Source organism: Gavia stellata, chromosome 13, assembly GCF_030936135.1.
Source record: "Gavia stellata isolate bGavSte3 chromosome 13, bGavSte3.hap2, whole genome shotgun sequence".
NCBI classification, from domain to species: Eukaryota; Metazoa; Chordata; class Aves; order Gaviiformes; family Gaviidae; genus Gavia; species Gavia stellata.
Genome location: NC_082606.1, coordinates 7,877,451 through 7,902,195, shown reverse-complemented (window position 1 = coordinate 7,902,195; position 24,745 = coordinate 7,877,451). Strand labels below are relative to the sequence as shown.

Genomic DNA, 24,745 nt, shown 5'->3' with positions numbered 1-24,745 from the left:
GTTGTCTGAAGGTGTTCTTCACCAATTAATTTTGGGATATACTTTCTGTCTTTCCAATTCCATTAGAAAATCCTAATATGTGCAACATACGTTTTTCTTTATAAAAAACTGTGCTCACTTCTTGTATTTTACTAATGCAGCTACATTTCATTATGAACACTAGGGCTTGCAGGTGAGAATGTATTTCTGAGACTGTGGCACTGTTCAAGAACCACTTCACTAAAGACAGAAACTGACCATTATCCAGTATTCTGGAAAACTTCAGTTAGATTAAACATTTGGTCATATATGTAAAAATGGTAAGCAATGATATTTTAAAACCACCATTCTCAATAGCACAACTGAAACTTTATATATAAACAAATTCCATGAGTAGAAGTCTAAGGTTATATAATAGAGGATGAAAGTATTTTGTAATGATATACTTACCTCAAGCTTTTCCATATAAAAGTCCTTTGTCATGTAATTCAATGTTGCTCGAGTTGTGCTTTCTCCTCCATTTCTTCTGTTATCACTACTTTCCTCGCTTCCAGTCCCAGATTTCTTTCCCTTTCCCTCCAGCAGACAATGGAATTGCTTCTTCCTGTGAAAGATAATAAAGAGATTTATAGTTTTAATTATTGGAAACTTTTTTTTTAAGTGCAGATGTTTCTAGCAATTGTGAGATCCCCCCCCCCCCCGAATATGTGCTTTCAAGTTTATTGCATCCTCAAGTTACTCAAAATACAGATGACTCTAGATATTCCTCTGTTAATTTGCTTCTATACAATTGACTTTTTGACATATATCACATCGCATCTCCTAAATAGGAAGTCTTGCAGCTTGAACTTTTATTAAGTACGTATCTATAGAAGACTAAAAAGTCTTTTTAAGCACCTTTTTTCTTACAGCACCAACTCTTAAATCTGTTAACTGTTATAGACACCCCCTATAAAATACCCACTAAAAATAGTCAGTCTTCATCGTGAAAGTCTGTAAATCTTCATCGATACCAGTACAACTGGAGAATTAAACAAGCAGTGCATTTGTGTGCATGTGCCTTTTAATCTTACTCAGCAGAGTTCATACAACTTCTGTGAAAACCTCTGTCTACATCAATCAGGAGATCCTAATATTTCTGCAATAAGCAGAGAACCTATCTTCTGTAAGTTGTTATTTGTGAATTTTTTATCTTTTTACCTAGAAAGAATTCATCATGACAGTGCGCAAAAGAACTAAACAATACGTTCTGGACAAATTCCAGTTCTGTTCATTGTATTTTACCTAGACTCTCCAAATGATGAAAGCATGCGATAATCTGATAGCTCAGAAGATGCTACATAAGCCAGAATGCCAAAGAGCCTTTCTGCCATTACAATGTCATTTTCAGTAACCTGTGAGCGAAGGGGAAGAAGGGAAAGAAAAAAGAAAAAAGTTTCAAAATTGGCACATTCGTATTTCATTACATATCTACATTGAGAATTAACTGAAATTTGTTATACAGAACAGTGCATACAGATCTGTTCCAGGCATATCTTCAAAACATAGATTTGCTTTTACTGGCACTTTAAACGTACTTTAAAAGAAACCAAATGAGGTACTTGTGCTTGTTTTATTTCCTGTAATTCTGGAAACTTTAATGTATACACATGCTACCCTGTGCTTCATGATATTCTTCATGAAATGAGGAATTTTATAACGATTTCTTATATTGAGTATCTGAAGGCCAGACATATTAATTCTGCTTCATACCGCATGCACTTACAGAAGGTCTACTGGAAAATTTCTGATCAAGTTATGCTGCAGAAATGAAAACATTCTGGGCACCCACATGTGAAAAGATAAGTTACAGTCTCTCTTATTTTGGCAGCATCACAGAGAAGGCTTTAGAAAGAGAGGCTTTAGAGAAAAAAAACAAGAAAAAAGACAACTATTCTCTCTGCATTTTTCAACCACAAAAAATAAGTGTTCCTCCATCTTCCTTCTCTAAATATCATCCATATTATTGTGTCAACGTTAAGTTACAGATGCCTCTCTAAACTAATTTTCAATGGTTGAAAAATTTTCAGGATTAATTTTACACATTTCAATTTTGAATAAAGAAGGTGGAAAGGGTTTATTTTTTGGTGGTTGTTGTTATTGTTTTTTGTTTGTCTTGGCTCATAATCTCTGGAGACTATGGCCTGTGTTTCTTCTGCCCGATGGCCAGACTATGAAATAACTTTAACTGCCAAAAGTTTATTGGCACAGTTTCTAGACTCCTGGCTTTCCACTGAGTGCAGAAGGAATCTTTATGTGATCTAAATCTGACCTGGATAACACAGGACAATGAAACTGACTTAGTAACTTCTTAACTTCTGGATCAAATTTAATTTCCGTTCATCTTATAACATATCTTTGGAAAGCAAACCGTTATTAAATAAACTTCAATGCTCACAATATTTACTAAGTACTTCCAGACAATTTTTGTGTTCTATATTATTCAAATGTGTGAGTGAAATGGAATTTTGATCCAAATCAAGATAGAATTATTATATTCTTGTTTAGTGTTTATAGACTATACAATCTACCCTTGTTTAAAGTATACTGCAACAGCATAATGCAGGCAGAAATTCACCCGAAAAAACACAGGTCAGGAAATTAGAAATGTAAAGTCAATTCCATTTTCGCAGTGTTTAGATTTGCTCATTTTCACTTAAAATTAAGTAAGTCTTACTTAGTAGCCTAAGAGTAAATGACCCTGCTGAACAGCCTGTTAACAGAAACAAAATCTAAAACAAAGAGTGCAGAAGGCAGCTAGGGAAACAAAGACCACTGCAGGCAGAAATGTCTGCTGGAGAAATAAGTGATTTTAATTTATTTATTTATGCTAAGAGAAGCATAAGGACCAGGTCAACAGAGACGGCAAGGCTGAATACACTCTCTAGTTCATAGAAACTCATGTTCCCTGTCTTACTCTAGTACATTGTTTGCTCCATTAATCACAAAACGATAGTAACGGTAAGATCACATAAATGTAAGTCTATTATGCCTGCTTCTTGCCAAGTACAGAAAACAGGCACCAATCCAGTAAATGGGATGCATCTGTTACATTGTATGCCATACCACTTGGCGCCAAGCATTTCATAGAAAGTTTAGCAACTTAATTAATTTGAGATTACTATCACCAGGAAAGTCTTCAAATAGTCTCAATAAAGAGTATTTGTTTCTCCATAGTTAGTAAATGTAACAGTTCGACAAGGGAAAAAAAATCATTGTTAGGGGGAGACTAACACTCAGCTTCTAGCCTGGAACATAACTGGAATGGAAGGGGGAGGTTGGGAAGAAAATAAAAGCTTCCTTATACTTTTTTTTTTTTTTTTTTTAAGTTTAAAAGTGCTACAGTTACACAATTTATTTAGTTAATTCAGTTAGTATATATTGCTTTTACTCCCCAACTTTATGTACCTCAGAGCTGGTGACACTGTAGTCTTCCCGAACATTGCACACAAATGATAATCAGAATAGCAGAATATGGACATTTCCCTTTCCATCATCTGCATCTATCATTTAGGGCTGATCTAAGGTCTGAGAGCACAATGCAGAGGTTTGTATTCTTTACATTGAAACAGGTTTTTCTATTATTGATTTTAAAAGAAAAGGTTTTATATATATATATATACACACACACATATATATATGCAAAGCTGGATACCATGACTTCTGCTGTAGACTAATGAAAAACTGTGATCACAGTTCATCTCCTTCTTCTGCTTGACTATGACACTTTTCAAATGATGAATGACACTAGGAAAAAATTTGTGTGCCTATCTCCATACAGTGTGGTCTGGCTGAAAAAGTTTGTTGAGGACAAAAACGTTCTTCAGTCATACTATTTAAGATTTGATATATGTCCTGCATAAAAAGCATGCTGTGCTACATGTAAATCCATTTACTAAATTCATCCCCAAGCACTATTAAATCCAAAGCTTTCCTTCAAAGACTGAATTTGCTGACCTTGAGATCGTAAAAAAAAAGTCTACTTAAATAGTTGTGTTACTTTCTTTTTTTCTTTCTTCCTCCATGAAGATCAAACAGGTAAGATTTATCTTGGATTTTCTTTTATTCTGAATCACTAGTGTTGATTTTGAAAATACGATGCAGTAAAAAAGAAATAAATTTTAAACCCATATTCAACCTTTTTTTTTGCCTTTTTTTAAAAAAATCAACTTTGATGGGCATGTTTTGTAAAGTACTAAATTCAAGGTTATTTTAAAGTTCTCATGGAATTACTGACTATCGCTTTTTTTCCCCCCGTTTCAAGATACTGTGCTGTTGGAGTGAGTCATATTTGCCTTCATCCTTCATCTTTTCTTATCCTTTCTCTGACAGTTAATTCAGGTAAGCTCTTTAACCCACTCCTGCTCTTCCGTGCACCTAATGCATGTTTTGCAGAACTAAAACCAAGTAAACCACAACATGCACGCTATGGTTGTATCAGATAACAAGTACAATATCTAATCTAAAACATATGATGATGGTGACCAAATTAAATTAAACTACCAGATCTAAACACTAAAGTTACATATTATTTTTGCTCTATTTAACTTCCATAACACCACTTAAACTTATTTAGCATTTAAAATTGGATGCACACTCAAACCTTCTGTTGCTTCGTAACTATTTGCCCAAACATAGAATAAACATTTTATATGCTTCAATAAATTTACTTTCAATTGATGTAAAGGGGAATACAAAGTACAAAGAATAGCAATATTCGTGTCCTAACTTTCTGTTTATTTAAACTGAAAACACACACCCAAACACCACCCCCCCCCCCCCCCCCCCCATGATCTTGTACATAGCAAGCAGGAAAAAAAGAAAAAAGACAGACTTTTTTCTGTGATAGGCTTCAGGAAGAAATTATGATTTTAACTATATTTTGTAACTCTGGAAAATATAAATAATCATAAATGACTAAGTAGTCTATCAAATGCACATTTTTGCATAAATATTCGATGTCAGTGCTGTGACTGTTTTGAACATAATAAAGAAGTGCTTGTTAAAATCAAGTAAAATCATGCAGTTCTTAATATTTTTTTTTAAATAGAAACACATGCAGAAATAATAACAAAAAGTCTTCCCTTCAGGTATATCCCTACCACTCAGGTATAGATTTGGACTGACATTTGCAACTGCAAACATCTGAGACAATACAACATTTTATGGCAAATAAGAATCTTATCAACTTTGCTAATTGTAATACAGTGCCATGGGACTTACCAAATGCACAGCACAAGAAATTATATGGTGAACTCTTCTTAAATGTTTTTTCCTCCTAATGCTGAACGGACACTGCTCATTTTATTAGCAATTCATCTGCTTTTTAAAAAAAAAATGCTGATTTATCTTGTGAGACCAATAGTAAGAAGGAAGCACCACTGTCCTACCTTTAGTCCATTTATCTTCTGTAGATTAAAATGGTTCAGTCTAAACAGAACATAGTATTTCCACAAAGTAAAGCTGACAACTGGATTTCCCTGAGGATCAACTGTCAACTGTTCAATGCGATGCATCTGGGCTAATGCATTGAATTGCTGCAGTGTCACAAGATTTGTCTCCTTAAACTTCAGGTGCTTAAAAAAAAGTCAAACCACAATAAGTTAAATAAGGAAACAATAACGAGTGAACACAATGATTCCTATTCTGTGCCACTCAAACAATTTTCAAAATCAAATAAAAACAGTCTTTAGGTCTGATGAAGCAACTGAGCTCACTTCATTTGAGGTCTTTGTGGAAAAACACAACAGTGTTATCAACCAATTGGTGTATTACATATATTTAGAAATGTCAACAGTACAAGTCCCTAAGCAATTTATAAACCCTTTAGTAACAGCACTACTATTTTCAGTATAACAAAAAGCAGTGATACTACTTAAGCAATGTTTATTTTAATTCTGCAAGTAAAGCAACTGCCACATACACACATAAAAATAAGTACAATATATGTTTTTAAATATTCTGGTTTTTCAGCCATAGCAAGCTGTCGTTAAGTCATACCCTCCTGTTTCTATGAACCATGCCCTATGCCAGTGCTCCTATGAGCACAGTATATTTGGTTACACAGTAGCATTATTGAGGGAAGGGGAAAAACTGATAGTGAAAATAAAAATTTAGTTGAGATCCTGCTGTCCCCCACCAATCTTTCACCCCCACAATGGAACAATTGTTTGATTAAGACAGGTAAATTTGTGGGGAACTTAAGAGAAATTTACTTATCTCAGTGAAACCATTAAGTTCTGTTATACTCAAAACCTTAAAAAGAAATAGGGAGCTCAAGAGGCATACCATCTGAGTAACAAGTTGCTTTATGTAAGTCATCACTATTTTACTATTTGCTTCAAAATGACCGATTTAAATGTCCAAGAAAAAAGTACTAAAGGGATGTCTCATTTACGTTGTTTTGCTTCAGGAAGTGAGGAATTCCAAAAGCTGTACTGATTTAGCCAGCTACTCCCTTTTAATTTTGCCTCTCTCTTTTTATCCTATCAGCTATTTGATCTTTGAACTCACAACACAAATGAAAGTCTCCTGATACCATGGATCCATAACAATATTGTAGAAGAGCGATACTGCATTTAAACATCAGTTTTGCAACTTGAAAATAATCAGCTAGGTCAAAGGAATTAAGAGAAATAATAACCAGTCTGAAAAGAAAACACCATCCTGTGTGAGAATCTAAATGGAACTCTTGATTTTTAAGAAGTATCAAGTTAAAGTTAGCATTATAGGATAACACCAAGCAAATATGTAATTCACAAATGCATCTATTTATACGAAAGCACTCAAGGGTGACTATGGCAAATTAAGGTTGTATTAGAGAATACATATTCCATAGCTGTTCACACAGCTGAAGTTTGAGGCATTCTTACCACACAATTAGGAAATTTTATCTTCAGTTTTGTTAACACTTGAACAATTTCATCAAATTCTATGAACATAAAGGAGACTGTGACAATAATTCCAGCTGTTTGAACACTCCAGTTTCGATCCAGGCACTCCAGCGCTCCGGCACCATACAAGCAAAGAGTGTCTCCTTCCACTTCCACTAAATGACACTCAAGAACAGACAAGCCTTGTACTGCACTGTTCAATATTGTATCAAGAGACCTGTGGAGGAAAAAAATGCAGCGATACAAATGAGATTTTGAGATAGTAACATCATTCTATTAAACGATAGTCCTTTCATTAACCAAAACCCAACTGTCAAATATGATTGCATTTCTCAGCATTCATTCATTTGCAGTACCCAATCTGGTTCAAAAACATTAAGTGCTGGAAAATCCTCTTTCCATCAAGTAACCTTGCAAATGTTCTTCTACTTCGGCAGAAAGGTTCTGGGTGTATTTGAGTTGAACAGGGGGGAGAATTAAACAAATAAAAAAATCGCTTATATTTGATAACCTGCTTAAAATTTTTAACTCAGAATGCTAACTTATCTAAAGCAACACGAAATATGTTATCTAAAACCAACTTCAAACAATGTATTTATTCAAGCAAAGTCACCTTCACATTGTTTGCTATATGAAAAGTAAAAGTTATAACATGAGTAAGCCCTTTAAGAACAGACAGTTGTTAAAACCAATCCAGGACAATGTTATTCACAGTAGTGAAGAGTTATTTTTATTCTTGACAAGAGTATAACTCCTTCCTTAAACCCATACATCACATTATCTGATCAGGACATCAGGATTCATTATTCTGCTTAGAGATGAGAATAATTTTATGGTTTATTACCCTTGTTTAATCCTTAATTAAGTATTTCTTTAAAATAATGTGAGCTTTCCATTTCACAAGAGCAATTTTAAAAATTAAGCAATAAGTCCAGGTATTGTCAACTCTCATCTCTTTCTGTCTTACTTCCAACATGATATACTCAGCTGACTAGACCTGAAGTGCACAGGGAATTCAAGATGAGCACAAATCACAGGTTTAGAAAGTTGCATAGTGACTGTTACTATTTTATTCTTTTACTACCTTACTAGTATTTTTAATGTATTTTGCTTTTTTGACTACTAGTAATCACTAGACTGATGTTTTCTTGACAAAATCAACCAGAACTCTAAAATTTCACTATTGACTGGAAATGTTGAGAGCCCATCACTTCAATATGAAGCTGTAATTACTTCTCTATGCTTAATTTTGCCTGCCATTTTATCGCTTAGTCACTCATCTTGAAAATACCTTCTGAAATTCTTCATTATTATAAAACATAGTAGTAGATCAATGTCAATTTTAACTTAGAGGGGGTTAAAGAGCAATAAAGCTTGACAGCAAAAAATGGCAGTGTCATCTACAGCTTCCTAATTCTAACACACATCACCACATCTTCATTGATCTGCTTAAACTAATATAAATTGGTGATAAAGATCACTATCACACTTTCATTTCTCTAACCAGACATGAAAAAGAAAAATTCCAAACCTAAGCTTCCAATTCAGAAAACTAAATGCACTGTAATTTGCATAAGAGAATTATAATATATGCAAATAAAGCACATGGTTTGTTTTGTTAACATCGGGGGGGGTGTGTGTGAAATTTTATATTTCATAAAAGTAACCACTCTGATTTCTACAACACATTCTACAAATCTTCACTACAAAAACTTTCACAAGAACATGGAAACAGATTTCATACATTGGATTTTATTACTGTTGATTTGACAAAAGATTCCTAATATTCGTGGTCAGGAAATACAAGGAATAAACCAACTTTAGTCACTGTATCCAGCATAAGCAGAGATAGCATTATACCAAGATCTTTCCCACAACTCCATGGAAAAAGTCTTAATATGTTACTTAAAAGCATGATTTCTCAAGCAATGAGAATCTGTTCATTAACAGGACAATGCTCAAGCTACCATAGTTACATTGACTTGGTCATGGGGGATGATTACTAACACTGAATTAAATTGTTAAGAAATGAAGGCAGCAAGAAAGCAGTGGCTAAAACATAAATTTGGGGGAAAGCTTTGGAAGCACAAGAACAGCAAGGGCTATAGCAATTTAAAAACGCTAAGAAAAAAAAAGGTCTAGCCACTACTAGACTGAAACTCAGATGTGTTCTGTTTGCGTGAGGCAAAGACTTCCTGCACCTACCTGACATTTCCAGTGTTGATCAAGCACAGCAGGAAGCTGTACTAGCTACTGAATTCGTACAGACTATTTTTTCAGGCTTTTGCCTGAGCTAGCCAGATTGAATGTGTGCTAGTTCAGTTTTAGCCAATCCAAGGCACACGTTGTTCATTAAGTTCTGCATTTGGTTTTTAAATTATATAGAATGCCAGATGGCCGCCTTTTAGATGCAAATAAGCAAGCCACAAAGTGTGTCACAAAAATAATGTAACTATATTTTAAGCCAACAATACAAAAATTACCTTAGGAAAAATTACCTTGGGAATAAAAGTAAGTCAAAGAATTGCTATTGTTAGAACAGCAAGGGTATGAAAGTGGTCCAATAAGAGATGCTGCTGTTCAAAGTGAGAACATGTATTCAACACTCAGTTTATGAAACCTCTTGACACACAACGAGGTTACAACATTTGTAATGCTTGCACATCCTCATTTTGCTCATTTCAACCAAAGGCAACAATCTAAGTTGTCAAGGAAATGAACAGCCTTAAGAAGGCTCAAGAATTCATATTTAACATTTCTCGCAAATATGAAGTCCTCCCTTATTTAGCAAAATCACATGATAATTTAGCTTGCACTTCTTTAGTCCATGAGTTGCTGTTACATTTCTTATTTAATATATATTACTTATTACTAATGGCCAACAGGTTTAATCATGAAGTAAAACATTTTTTCAGGATTGATTTGGATATATTACTTTTGATAATGAAATACAGCGAGATCTCAGAGGTGAGAAGAAGTAACTTGGAATCTAAGACAGGAACAAGAAGAAATATTTCCCAATAAAATACCTGCTTTCTTCAGGAAATACATATGCAGCACTGCCATTGATCTGACAGGGTTCGTTATCTTTATCCTGGTTTAAAGAAGCCACAATAGCTATTCGATTCTGCTGTATCTCCCACTGACGTGCAATATTACAAATCGTTAACCGTTTCTTTTCCTGAAACAAGATATAAAAATCATAATAACTTACGACAGTGCAGTATCAACATACTTGTTTGTTCTGAAAGAAATATTCTGCTTAATCAAAACATTTTAAAGATTTTTAAATTGAAGAAACAATAGTACTGGTTGGTGATTATGCATTAAAACCAAGACATCATTCTAGTGCTATTTTGCATAAGTGCCAGCAAACAATGATCTCACAAAACTTACAATAACAGAAACAAGAAAAGCAACACAACAAATCTGCAACCTGTGAAAGAATAAAGTTAAACTATTTAGTTTGGTTAACCACAGAAGTCTCATTTTGACAGTCTGAAGCTACCTGTAATACTCCTCCCACAAAACAGGGCACACTGCTTGTACTTTCCTCCACGCTGCTAGAGTGACCCTAGCACTTAAGCTAATATAGTTATGCAATTGCTGTAAGTCTTAGCAGTTATTGCAACATACTCTGCATAGGGGAAAAAATTATCTTCTGAAAAATGGAAAAAGTCAATTTTATAAAAACAGAAAATGAAATTACCTTCATGATAGACACAAGGACTACCACAAATCTAAGTTCAAGTATTTTGTAATAGTTTTTTTAAGTAGTTTTTATATTCTAGACAGGTCTTGTCAATGAACCAGTATTTCAAAAGTCTATTAAGTATTTGTTCTTGTACAGTCATGCAAATCATGTCATTACCTATGATTATATATATAGTTTATTTTTCTATTGTATCATATAGATATATATGATTTAATATAACCAATTTAGCAAACTTTAAGCAGTTAAAGAACAAGGTGCTTTGTAAGAGCTCATGGACCTGCAGCTGAACTCTCATCAAATGAAAACTGCACAACATAAATAGTATCAAAGGGCAAATTCATTGTTAGTATCACTTCATTTGTTTTTTCTGAACCAGATCTAATTCTCTGGAAGTCAGCCATCTCACTGTTACACTACTCTCAATGGAAACTCAGTGACTTAGAATTTCTGAGAGGCAAATATTATAAAGGAGCTTATAGAAAGTAAATTTACATCCACAAAACATGGAGAAAAGAGAGTATTAGTCAAAGCCAGTGATTTCTTGATTTATAATATCATACTCTAAATGGATGTTGCTATAGAAATGTAACTTTCAAGTCCATACAAAATAACAACCTTAATTTAAAGCTTCCCACTCCTAGGAAGAATCCTTTAATTTCTCTCATATACTTCAGAATACCACTATTGTAACTGGAATACAAATACACGTCCTGATATTTTGGAATGGAGGGGAGGAAAGGCAAACCTGAGTTTGCCCTATGTAGTATAAACAGCAGTTCATAGGCAGCCTGTGTATTTGTCACTAATTTCACTCATAAACAGGGGAAGGATAAAAGGTGCATACTCTTCAATGTACTAATGAATATTCTACTTCAATTCTATGAAATTTTGGATTGAAACAGCAAGTATTTGTTAGCTTCAACTTGCAATGATCTCAAATTGGGTCTAAAATGATCTTGGGGAAGGTAAATCCCTGTTAACAATTATTTCCCTAGAGCATAAGCTAACCACCTTTATAAATTTCTCAGCAGTGTTAAAAGCCCGTCTAATATAATAATTTTTAATATCACTACATTAGTTCCTGTCTCCTTTAGAATATTTTGTTAGGCTGATTACAATACAAGAAAACAACACAATATTAATTAGGATTTAGAAGGCTGGACCAAAAATCCTGAAGGCTAGAAAGGATTTATTTGTTTTAAAAACGAACACTTAGATTTCTGGTTTAAGACAGACTCTATGGCTTTTTTCAAATAGGAAAAAAAAGAAGATAATTTATTTGATATGCCTATAGAGAAAGGCAGGGGACCAGAGTAAACCACATTTTATAATTTGAAATTAACAGTTTTGATACATTAAGTTTGATCTATACTCACTATGCTCCTAGGTTTAATCTATAAAAGTAACATGTGACTGTTACCATCACATTTTTACATAATTTTTCTTTCACAGTGGGTGAGTTGTGGACATCACTGCAATGTAGTTCACTAAGAATGTTCCTCACAGTGCTCAGTATTGGATATGTGAAGTGTAAAGTACTATAAATGAATATTTCTTTGAAAAACAGAAAATAGCAGATCAACAAAAAAAGCAAGCATTTCCTCATCTGTGACTGCTGATTTGTGGAGCCTAAGTATTTCCTTAAGAAGAAAGAACAACTGCATATAAATGTTTCACAGTAAAACATTTAATACCTACATGCAAATCCCTCATGCTGCAGCTATTACACTCAGACTAAACACCATGATCTGTTTCAATTACTGATAATGCAGAGATAGATCTACTAGATTTTAAACATCGATAAAAATTACATGCATAATTGTCTATAACTGACACTGAAAGTACATGGAAACTACTTTAAAAAGTTTTCTTCTTCTGAAAGTTTTTCCATTTTAAAGAGCTCAAAAGTCTATTTCACATTCAATTTTCCCAAAGAGCTATGATGTTACCTGGCTAGAGAACACTAAGCACCCAACATTTACAGACTTCAGTGATGATTGGGCTCCATGTCACAGAAAGTAGGGGAAGTTCAAATAGTCAGCATTTTCTTCCAATCACATTTAGAAAATTCTGTTTGTTCTAGAGGGTGAGTGACTCCTAACCTCAACTACCGTACAGCTCTACTGCTTTGCTAGCCCTCAGTTGTGGGCTGCTGGATTCCTATAGAGCTTTGAAAACTTCCAAGAATTCCTTTCACAAAAAGCAAGTTTTAGAAGTGTGAAGATTCTGCTAGCAATAACCGTTTCTTGTTCCAGTAAATATTAAGTTCAGCCTCTGTTGGAAAGGAATTACATTCCTGTACATTTTGAAGTACACCTCACAATTTCCTAGAGGAGTGGGTTTTAAGCAATAAAAAAAGAGTCTGGAAACAGAGAGATGAAGAAACTCCGCTGTTAGGGTAGACAAGTTTTTGATGCAGTGAATACAGGAAAACAGCAATTGTTTGCTACTGAACAAGTACTTATAATTTCATTTACACTGCATATAGTTTTTTCACTGGACATTTTATCTGTGAGCAGATTTATTCCTTTCAATTCAAATGTGTGGAACAGGAAAAAAGAAAACAGAATCATAACACAAAAGAACATATTTACAAAGGAAAGATACACAAAATCACTGAATCATGCTCTTATGCCACTTAACTATTTGAAGATAAGATAGATTAAGAAAGATACCTCAATTAAATTAAAAAATCTAAAATTTAATGTTGAAATTTGAGTAACAATGACATTATACATTAAAAAAATTTTTTTCTTCTTCTAAGGGAAGATTCTACTTGCAAAATGCACTGAGAAATCTAGGCCATCAAGACAAACAATCCCTCTGCTACAAGGAAACATTACATCAATTCTTAAGAACATGAATTACAAAATAAACAATTTTAATAAACACCTACTTTTTTTCCAGTCCAGAGACACAGCTAGCTTTTCAACAGCATACAATAACACTATTCGTTAACATTATTTACTAATTTCCCATTTCTTTACATTACTAACAACTGGCACCAAAACTTGAAACCTAAAGAGACTTTAAATACATCAGTATCTTACAGGGAAAAAAACTCCAAACAAACAAAAAAACCCCAAACCAGGACACTACTAAAAAAAAAAGACTGTATCTAAGACTTCTTTGTTATATTGAGTTTTTTTTTTAAACAGAAGATTAAAATGTACATCGATACAAATATACAGGAAATCAAAATATATTCTTAGACACTAGACATGGAATTCTTTTTGTTTCCCCATTCACATATTTAGGTTCTTGGGGTTTTTTTTATATACTTAAAACATCTTTTAATACACCATTAACATTGTGTTTGTGTCTTTTTATTTTTCAGAGTTGTATACATTTGCTATACTTCTTCCAGCCTCCTGCAGCTACTTGCAGTCTAATGCCCTTCATGAAATATGATTTTACCTAAGCAACTTAACAATATGGATACATGAAAATTGTTTGTTTGTTTGTTTGACTGCCAAATTTAAAGAGCTTTTTGTGTAACCATTACTGGATGACGAAAAGTTTTAGGCACGTTTTTTCTCCAAAGAAAAATGATTTGGAGACAAATGGCGATATTCACACAACAAATGGAATGCAGACATTCTTACATCCTTTAACTTTGGTCTCCTATTAGCAACATAGGACATTTAGTCACCAGCCCCATAAGAGTATTCCGGAGTGCACCTCAGTCTCCCCTGTTAGAGCTAATCCATTTCCTGTATATAAGCATTAACCAGGCCAGGTGGTCTGGCAGATAAGCATTCTTCTGAAAAAGACGACAGCTGGAGTCTAGCTGCTGCTCTGATGACTGCTGAACTCCTTCTACAAAAAGGAAGAACTTCAACAGGAAAGAATGAAGGAAAAAACTACTTCAGAACACCCTCCAGGGCAGCAGTTAGAGCACTCACCTGAAATGGGGGATACCAAGTACAAGGAATTTGAAATCACTGAAAAGTCCTTTACTTTACTCTGGATTTAATTTATCTCTGGATTTGTGAAAAAGAAGTTTGCCATCCTTTTACATGTATCACACTCATGTATTCAACTGGGCTTTTTTGCTAAAGTATAACTTGCATATTTGACTGAAGAGAGTTTCAGTTGTAGAGTGCATTGTCTAAGCTGTAAAAAAAAGTTTAAAGAGATAGAGGCATATTGGGATAGGTAGGAAGTACAGCAAAAAATATTAGGATATAGATTATTGCTGTAAACTGGTTTACAGTTGCCTTAGAACAGCCATAGAAAATACCTTAAGCAAGGTCTGTTTATGGCTTTCACGCTTCCTTTCTTCCTCTTTCCTTGCTGCAACAGATGCCATACGTCTTTCTTCTTCCTGGATAAAAAAAAAAGAACAACTACTTCATAAAAGGAGGAATTAATCAGGGTCTGAAAAGTATTACTGATAAATTATAAATGTATTTTTGTGTTGCTATTTGAAATGCAAGTTTTAATTTCAATACAATTTTAGGATTTTTAACATTTTAATGTTTCTAAATATTATTAAAACCAACAAAATAGGTAATTATAAATAAGAAATACAGAAGAAATACCTATCTACTCAGATACAAATACTGAAGATAAAGCTATTTAAAACTATATAAAGGCCTTTGAAAAAGTATAAAGCATATGGTGAGTATGACAGTGAAGAACAACATTTTAATATAACAGTGCATTATGTCTTTGTATCTCTGTAGTGGTCTTTGCAATTAGTAGGATTTTTTGTAAGAAAAGACACAGAGCAAGTAAGCTGAGTTCTATTTATGCTCAAATCATTACCTAAGATCGATTTTTATCATTATAAACTGTTTCCAGGGGCTTACTTTTCTCAATCAGCAAGATAACTTGAGAAGAAAAGAGTATTTTCCAAGTTAACTATAGTACATTAACATTATTTCTCATCAATATTATTACTATTCAAGAAGACGTTTCAAGAAGAAAGCCATTGATTCCTAAATAATGAAGGTCACGTAAGTGAAGATGCTTAATTTTCCTGGTACAGCAATTTAATACTGCAATACACCCATATTAGGTTGAATGCTCCCTGTTTACAGAAGTCTAAACATTCTCACAGCACAGTATTTTTAGAACATATATTTTCCAAGTAACAAAAGAAATGTTCACTATGAAGTAAAAAGTGTAGAGTCCTTCCAACACAAATATTTGGGAAGCATACTTAAACTTATTTTGATTTACTTCACATGCCATTTGAGTGTTTCTATTAAATTATCTTCCCAGAACATACGGAAAGTGTTTTGATTTCCCTCAAAATAGAAGGCTCCTGTCTTAACCTTTTCACTTTCTGGAAAAAGTTGTGTGTTAAGAAAATTAACAAACAAAAATGAACAGAAAACATCATCAACCATGAAGACATATTCATATGTCAAAATTTCTATATAAATAAAATATGCTATGTTTAGAGCACTGTAAGAACCCCTAAGCACATGGGTGAATGCTTACTGTAAGATAAAACAAAACTTCACACTTAGCATCGCTATCACATTTTTAAGAAAATAATTTCCAAAGCCTACGAAGTTAGTTTCACATAACAAACTCACTCTTATCTGTGTACAACCCCCCTGAAACCCACTGGCATACCATGGATTTTGACATCAGTATGAGAGGTGATTAAACAACAAACTTCCAAATTGTTCCTCCATGACTTTAACCTAATATGCATATATTAAACAAGAGGAATACCTTAATGCAGATTATGGCATGAGGCTTTGGATAGAGTAAGCTTCTCTAACCCGACCGTATGCAAGAATTTCCCTGCAACACTAATTGGAAAGCCTAACTTTTTTTTTTTTGTTCTGAAAGCAACTTCTGGCCATTTGAGGGTGAAGTTTTGTTGGCAGCCTCCTCTGCTACCGGGCGTTTCAGTTCTTCCTAAATAGGGTATTACCAAGGGGCTGGTGTCATAGAATTACAGAATAATCCAGGTTAGAAGGAACCTCAGGAGGTCACTCGTCCATGTTAAAGGAGGATTAACAGTAAATAAATAATTAAATAAACCCACACACAGATACAGAAGGCCTTCTCGATCCCAATACAACACAATACCACACAATGAAACCCAATACCTAAATGGGAGGCTTCAGGGTAAGGCTGTGAAAATCATAAAATAAACCCCATGCAGGTAATATGCCACAAATATGAATGTATAATTAATAATGCAAAATAAAAATGCACTGTTCCTCAAGCTATGATTCCAAATGTTAAGAACTACAAACATTATTCTCATGACAGCCTTTTATCCCAGTTATGTGTTACAGTGTACTAACTTTGTGTTTACTTAAAAAAAACCTGAAGTCTTAAAATAAAATATAAACACTAGCAAACTACATTAGTGATACCTTTCTATAGGAAGTGGTTTAGAGTGGGAAGTTTTTTTATTTTCTAATTAAATCTCTTCATTTGACCTTGCATTTATGCTTTTTAACTTGGCTCCTAAAGAAACAAGCTTTTTACCATTCCAGTGCCTTCATCTTCCCTAATGACTTTTCAAACACATTGAACATATTAAATAACTTAAAGCATGTATAGAAGTCTCAAATTAAGTTGTTTTTTTTCTTTCCTAGATGTTTGATTATATAAAATTGGTATGTAGAAAGAAATGTAAACTAGTTTTCCCACCAAGGGAGAGGAAGCAGAAATTATCCATTCTATTTGGCAGAAAACAGCTGGCCAGTCATTACAGACTAGCTCCAAACTAACTGAGGTATTGTTGTGTTTCACACTGGGGAAGGCGAGAATTAGAGAACAAAATGACACTAATCTATAGGAAATTAGTCTTCAGTAATTTTAATTCCTTTCAAAACAAATTAAGGTGGTGTTTTTTCCAGACTTTAAGGCAAACATCCACAAAGTTCCCTAAGTCAGTTTTCTTTCATCTTCCACAAATCTCTCTTCTTACTCCATCTTCCTTCTCAAAGCCTTCCCTTAATCCAGTCCAAATTCGTACTTTATGACACTGTCTTCCGTACATGAGGGTCTACTGCCCTCATTCAAGTCAGTCCAGTACTTTCCCTGCCAACAATGTCTCAAAACAAACAATGAAATTAACATGCAAATTATGCTACAACAGGACTCTCTTACTAACTGAATAAGGCTTTTTTCTTGATCAAGAGTTTATCCTGATTACAGACATTTTAAAAATACTATTCCTTTTACAAAAGAGATTAGCTCAGCCTAAAAAGAAAATATATCCTAGTTTTACTCAGTATTCATAAAGGCAGAATGATAGAGAAAACATCTGAATAAAGATCAAGGGCCAAATTACTTTTTATGGAAATCAAATCCATATACATTTCTTCATTAATCTTACACAACACATGTAATCCATCTTGAAAAACACAACATCACCCCCAAAACCCACCAAAAAAAAAAAAAACCAACAGAAAACCCACAAAGTTTTAAAACAAAGCCCTTAATAACCTTGCCACAACTCATTTTTACTACCACTCCTCTTTTAGCTCCCGCTCTTTTGAAGTTCTTTCTATCTCCCTTTTTCTTTGTTCCCCCTCATTTTACTGCTATTGTCCGTAACACTGTTTTGTCTTTAAACAAAACCTTGCTAGACAAAGGGGGATACTTTTCCAGAAGGTCAAAGTGCCAGATCATTACAAAAGGACTTGGATGTCCTCTTGTATATTGAAGTCTCCTCCCTTTATTAGTTCGCCACTTCCCATCTAAAAACTTACTAAATGGCTAAGAAGCCATCTTCACCGCAAAAAAAGAGAGAAAAATAAAGAAGGGGGAATATACTTCCTAAAGAAGCAGAAGCCCCACTTTCTGCAATGAGATTTTGAGGCTGCAGTTTACATTCTCAGTGTGAAGCAACAGAACACAAGAATAAGGCACATTAAGCTATTACCACCCTTATAAAAACTTCCCATTAGAGCTGTAACAGCAGAGTATCTGTAAGCTTTGGCATGCTGATAGCTCCCCCTGCTGCTACACGAGCACTGCTGTAACTGTAACACCACAGATTTTGGCCAAACGCATCATTACGTCATCAGTCTTTCAAAGAGGTAGCATCCAGCCAGACCTGAGAAGGATCCTAAAGAGACCACAGTGGAATTCACATGTTCTTCCTCACTACTGCTTTACTATTGTAAATGTTATTCATTTGCTGCTGTCATTCAAGCAAGTTCTTTTTCAACAAATGATACCATTTATGTCACAAGAGAATAAGACGCTAAGTTAGCATACAAGGAATGCAGCATTTCGTTTCCACAGTACATCTACCTTAAAATTATTCAAATAATTTTACTATAGATTAGAAACATCTATCAAGTATACTTGATACAAACTACTTCAGGTAATGAGAATAAAAAAAGGAGAGTATGAAGAATGGCCAGGAATATACATTTAAGCATAAACAAATGAAACAGAGTACACTTAAAATACATAAAATTCAGCCCACTTACACTTGCAAAAGGCAGACTACTTTTTTTATGTATACCACATAGGCTGATTTTACACAAGAACAAAGTAAGAATGTAAGGATAGTTCTAGTAGAAATATAGCCATGGAAAATAACAACTACAAAATTTTTGATGAATCATTCTTTAAGTGATACTTGACAAATGAGATCTAGCTCCATTTTTTACTTTTAGTATTAATTTAGCATATTTTTGCAAGACGTGATTTAAGAGAGAAGATTACGATCCACATGAATGACTCTAGAAGTTCCTGAAGTATCTTATTTTCAAGTGGAAAGAGGAAAAAATATTAGGGATCCTTCCCCCAAAAAAAACCAAAACACAAAACCACTCCATGGTGGTGATGGACAACAAATTCTCTTCTGGATAAAGCAGTAGAACCTACTCCCTGATCAGCAGAGAAATGTCTAAGCAAATAACCAAACCAAAACACAGCTCTCTTACTTTAAGCATCCGAAACCTATAAAACCTCAATGAAAAGAAGCAAAAGTTTACTGTTAAAAAGATGCAGCTTGTCTTTCAATTTGGGAACCACAGCACACTTAAAAAATATATGTACATACTATGTATTATATATGTACACAAATATATAGACACTTAGCAAATTCTGTTGAGAAAGTGTATTGAAAGTGATGGATAGCAAGTGTTCCTGGTTAAATGATTTCTCAGTAAGGAATAGGTACACATTTCATTCATATTTTAATATTTTATTACATGTCTGCAGACAATATCTGCTCACTGTTACGGAAGACTGGAGGAAAAAAGATAAGTCGCAGCTAAATTGTAAGCGCCACTGGATAGGTCCACTTTTTCAAAAGTTCAAACTACAAAGTGTATTCAAAAAGCTTCAATGCCCAGAAAACCCGCCATTATAGTATGTTAACCAAACAATGTAAATGACTACATATGCAACCTGGGCTTGCTTTGACTGTAACACACTTCAACTTCACATAAGCCTATTTCACTGAGCCATAAATCAAGTCACATTAGTCCACCTTAGTTGTGAGGTAACGGTGTAACTGTTACAGACAGTTAACACAGGTGACATGCAGTAATCTGTCCAGCCACTAATTCAGCCTCCTCCCCACTCCTTAAGGCTCTAGACTGATCTATCAAAGTTTGAGAAAGTAAAAGATTTCCATTGAGTTGATGTTTTAGATACACAATACAAAATGGCTGGGTTTTTCAGCTGAAAATCATCTTCTAGCATGGACAATGAATAAGCATTTAGAGTCTCGCAGTGACACTCGTTACAGATTACTAACTTCCACTGATTTCACCACCACTGGGTCCATGCTTTGATGGTTTAAGAGCTTAAAACTTACATTCAGAAATGGCTTAGGAATGAGATGGCCTAAGAAAACACCAACTTCCTGACACTTCAGGGTTTAAAAGTTGTCATAATATGGTACAATCCCTTGAATAAAGGCAAGTCTGCCCTGACTTAAGAAATATTAGAACAATTACAATGCAAAAAAGTTTTATTTTAAGTGCAGAGTATTTGATTTTCATGGCAGCTATATGTTTCTGAATAGTTACCTAAGGCAGAGGCAGTTACCACCAGACCTCTGCTCCAAGGTTCTCTTTCTCCACAGAATCCTATAGAAAAGGCCTGGCACCAAAGACCATGTGTCTTCTTGAAAACCAGTATGAATAAAGCTTCAAAGTCTCTCACAAACTTTTGAAAATATCCTTCAGATTTTATTCTTTCTTGAAATAATTTTCTTTTCCCAGTGAAGCCAGTAAGTAAAAGAAAAGTTAAAAGCAGAAGTAACAACTGAGTAAAACTCAGTTCTCGAACAGAAAAGCTTCTGAACAGTTTAGTGAATTCCTAGTCAGAAAGAACCAACACCCCGGTCCAACTCTCAGTTCTTTACAAGACAAAGCAACACCTAAGTTCAAAATGGTCTGGACACTCTTCAGCCTAATGAAGAAGAGATCCTACAAATGTAATTAGAGTTTAGGTATACTAACTGAGCGAGAGAAAGCACATACCCAATATTGTACTTACATTCTCCTACCAAGTTACATTTACCCTCACAGCCGATGACAACAGCATGTTGCATTACTAGGCAGCATAGCTGGATTTGGCATTGCCAACTCTCTAATTTTATCACAAACCTCATATTTGTTATTCTTCTTAAAATCACAGTTTCTTCAGTCATATGATTATCTGGGTAACACAGTTATTACTGAAGAAAACATAGCACCCTCTACATGGAGAAAACGTTAAAAAAAAGTTCAAGGCTCAAAAACCATAAGGCAAATAAAAAGAATGTAAAGCACATTCTTTTTACAAGTAGATTTCTAAGTAGCCCAACTGGTGAAGCCTGGTTTTCTACGTTTTTTTGTCTTGTGTTTGATCCTCTGATGTTTAACAAGGTGCAAACCCAGATTAATTTTTTTCCCATGGCTGTGCATTTCTAATAGCTTTTTCCCCATACAGATCCCACAGGGTCTAAAAAGTAGTTTAAGCTCTTTCTACACTTCTTCCCATCACTGAGAGTTCTACCAGGATCCATCTCCTCTCAAGAAGGTCGGGGAGGGGGCTGGGGGGGAGTAGAACAACAGCAATATTTTCTTTATGTGACTCAAGTTTCTGAAATAATACTGAGAAAATGATCTTTTTAAAAGCAAAGCAATTATTCAATTAAGTCAGTATAAATTCACGAAAGAAAAAACCCAACCCATAGAATACCTGTGAACAAACAAGTATTTAGTATTTTCAATGCTGGGAGTAAAACTCTCATGTCCCAAAGCTCTTTATTTTTAAAAATAATGTTTTCCACATACATGTTATATTTTACATAATAATTGGCTCTATTTTAGAATCATGGTGGATTGGCTATGGGACAACAGGTTAGATGGTAAAACAACAGGTGCAATTTTAAATGCAGTACAGCCTTTGTACAAAGCAAATGAGCATTTAAAATAAGGTATATGTATCAGCACCTGGTCAAAAGAGATAACACTGCAATACTGTTGCCTGTAAAGCGTATTATACTTGTTACCTTGCTGTTGGATGGATTTCTCTTGTAAGAAGATCATGCTTACACATCACTTTTGAGTAGACACAGAATCATTAGCATGGCTATTCCTATATTACGAGATAAAATAGTTGACTTAATCGTAAGGCCCCCAGTGATTGCCCTTCCATTCTCTACCTTACAGAGTATTTTCAAGAAGTCTGTAGGAGACTTAGTTGTCCGTAAGTCCTCCCTTCTTTATGAAGGTTACTTCAACTTGAGCAGCAGAAACAGAAATGAATGGGTAGAGTAGGTTAGGTAAGGAAGGGAGAAACAGACACACAGAAACTGCATGATCACCAGGTTTCCTTAGGGGGGCAGACTAAAGAAACCAATAAGATTTTTAAATGAAAGAAGATACCAGTAACACCAATTTTAGGGTAAACAGACTATTCATTTGGAAGAAATATGCTGTTCCTTTTCAGCTATACAGCAAACCGGTAAAGACTGTGTTGAGAAAGTTCTAACCAACAGCTTTGCAGATGGCAATTGATCACACAGTATTTACTAATGAAGAGTTTAAGCGTTTAAAAATAAACATGTTAAAATGAAGTAAGAAAGCATACCCTTACATAATACTGAACAAAAAAAGTTAAAGTTTTAAATATTGTAATGTCTACAGACCATTCAATTCCATACTAAATTAAGAAAAAATCGTGGTATTTTTAACATACATTTAGTATACACAGAAAACCCTACATTTACTTCTGAATTTAAGGATCTAGTAAGTTTGACAAAAACAGAAATTTCTTACTGTGATTCTCTTCATATCTAGCTGTCGGAGCTGCATCATATGATGGAGAACAGTGTGTTTGTACCATGTCTCCTGAGCTATTGGATTGCCATCAAGGGTGATATCTGACAAAGATGAGGATTCAGCAAGGCACAGAATATCCTCAAAACTGTAACCAAAAAAGTTTAAAGTTTTAATGTCATAGAGTAGGAATAATTTTGAGATGGAAGATTTTACTTCTTAAGGATACAACATTAATATCTACCTGTCCTGAAAAAACCCCACCCATCGATATTATGTAAGATAAACCAAATTTTAAGTATTTTGAAATACCAACAGCCACTGCTGTTAAATGTTTTAATCTCTTTGCATACAGGTAAAAAGAGATGCGGAATAAGGAGAACTTGTTAATTATGGGAGTATAGTTTCACCTAAAAAGCCCCTAAAATAGGATACATGTCAATTCATATTCCAAAAAAATAATACAAGGTGTATTTGCCAAAGCCAGCATGAAAACCATGGAAAATACCAAAAAAAAGCCAACCACAAATACCACAGAATGATCCTGGGTGTTCGCAACATTGTTAAATATCGGAAGAAAAACACTGACAAAAGCATCATATTATCATCAAAACACATCTGTCTATGGTTTCAAGTTCAGTCTACAAACACTAACAAGTTGGCTTTTGATTGGTTTTGATTTGGTTTCCTGATAAAAATAACTGGCCTGTGTAAAATGTATTTAGAGATGTACAGCCTGCATCGTGTTCCTGTCATTGAAGATGGAATGTGAAAAGCAAGCAGCTGACTCAGACAACAGAGAACTATTTAACTTGACTTCAAAAAAAGCTGAACAGTTATAGAAATAAATATGACTCCCCAACACCTTTCAAGAAATTGATTACAGTGTATAAAATGTACAACTGTGCACCCATCCTTATGCACTTTAGCCTTCAAAAGTCGAGCCTGTGTTATGAAGTTAAGTAAGTTCAAGTGGAATGTATGAAATAATTTGACTCAGTACTTTTGAGAATGAAGTTCAAAAAATCTGAAAATTACAAAAGAATCAATGATGATCATATAAAAATATAAACAGAGGATCACTTTACTAGATAAACAAAAACTTAATGACATTCTGAAAGAAGAGGCTGTTTCTGAAGTGGAAAATATTAAATTATTGCCATTTTTTTATACTCTGACAATCTTCTTGATTGCATCAACTGGTTATATTTCTTGTCACTCTTGGTGGCAGGAAAAATCTTCATCCACTAATACTTGGAAGGATACCAAACCTTAAGTATGCACCGAACTTAGGAATCAGAAATTGTATGCAGTAGAGATGTTCATATTAAAAGACTGTCATTGAATAAAGTGGCAACTGCCTTTATCATTGGTATCACTCAACTTTCAAAAAAGCATACAATAATCTGCTGAGGACTAACTTTCACCTGCAAAGGGCTTCAGATCTACCAGAATGTCAGATTTTAAAATGAGATATCCCTGAAAGATTCTAGGTATTAGACAAAAAGACTTCTGCAATAACAACAAAAAGAAATATGGATGAAATATTAAAATATCATCAACAAACAGCCATCACTCTCAACCAGTAGAAGAAAGGCCTGGTACCAACATAAGCTAGAAGGAGTAAAGAAAAGAAAATCACCCAATACAAATCTGAAAAAAACCACCACAATTAGCACCGCATGCAAGTAACTTCTACACAATATACTAAATGGATGCAGCAGAAAAATGACAAAGTGGAAGATACTACTACCTTTCTGCTTAGTGTATTAAAACAACGTAAGAACCGATGGAAAATGAACTACGTACAAATTCCAATCAAGGCAGTGAAGGTGCTTAGCACATCTGAAAAACCGGGCGTTTCATACATATGGTTAAGTTTGATTATCATTTTCTGCTTC

The 24,745-nt window shown here is 34.3% G+C and overlaps 1 protein-coding gene across 2 annotated transcripts in view; it reads right to left on the bottom strand.

Moving 5' to 3' along the window:
• Positions 1 to 24,745, bottom strand: part of LRRC49 (leucine rich repeat containing 49) — a 52,567-nt gene that overhangs the window by 1,962 nt on the left and 25,860 nt on the right. For both annotated transcript variants that reach the window (XM_059823925.1, XM_059823926.1), the window contains 7 exons: positions 22,845 to 22,992; positions 14,870 to 14,953; positions 9,941 to 10,092; positions 6,891 to 7,128; positions 5,409 to 5,594; positions 1,264 to 1,373; positions 430 to 583 (listed from right to left, as the gene is read on the bottom strand). In XM_059823925.1, coding sequence (XP_059679908.1) covers positions 430 to 583; positions 1,264 to 1,373; positions 5,409 to 5,594; positions 6,891 to 7,128; positions 9,941 to 10,092; positions 14,870 to 14,953; positions 22,845 to 22,992 — 1,072 coding nt within the window. The remainder of the gene's footprint in view (positions 1 to 429; positions 584 to 1,263; positions 1,374 to 5,408; positions 5,595 to 6,890; positions 7,129 to 9,940; positions 10,093 to 14,869; positions 14,954 to 22,844; positions 22,993 to 24,745) is intronic.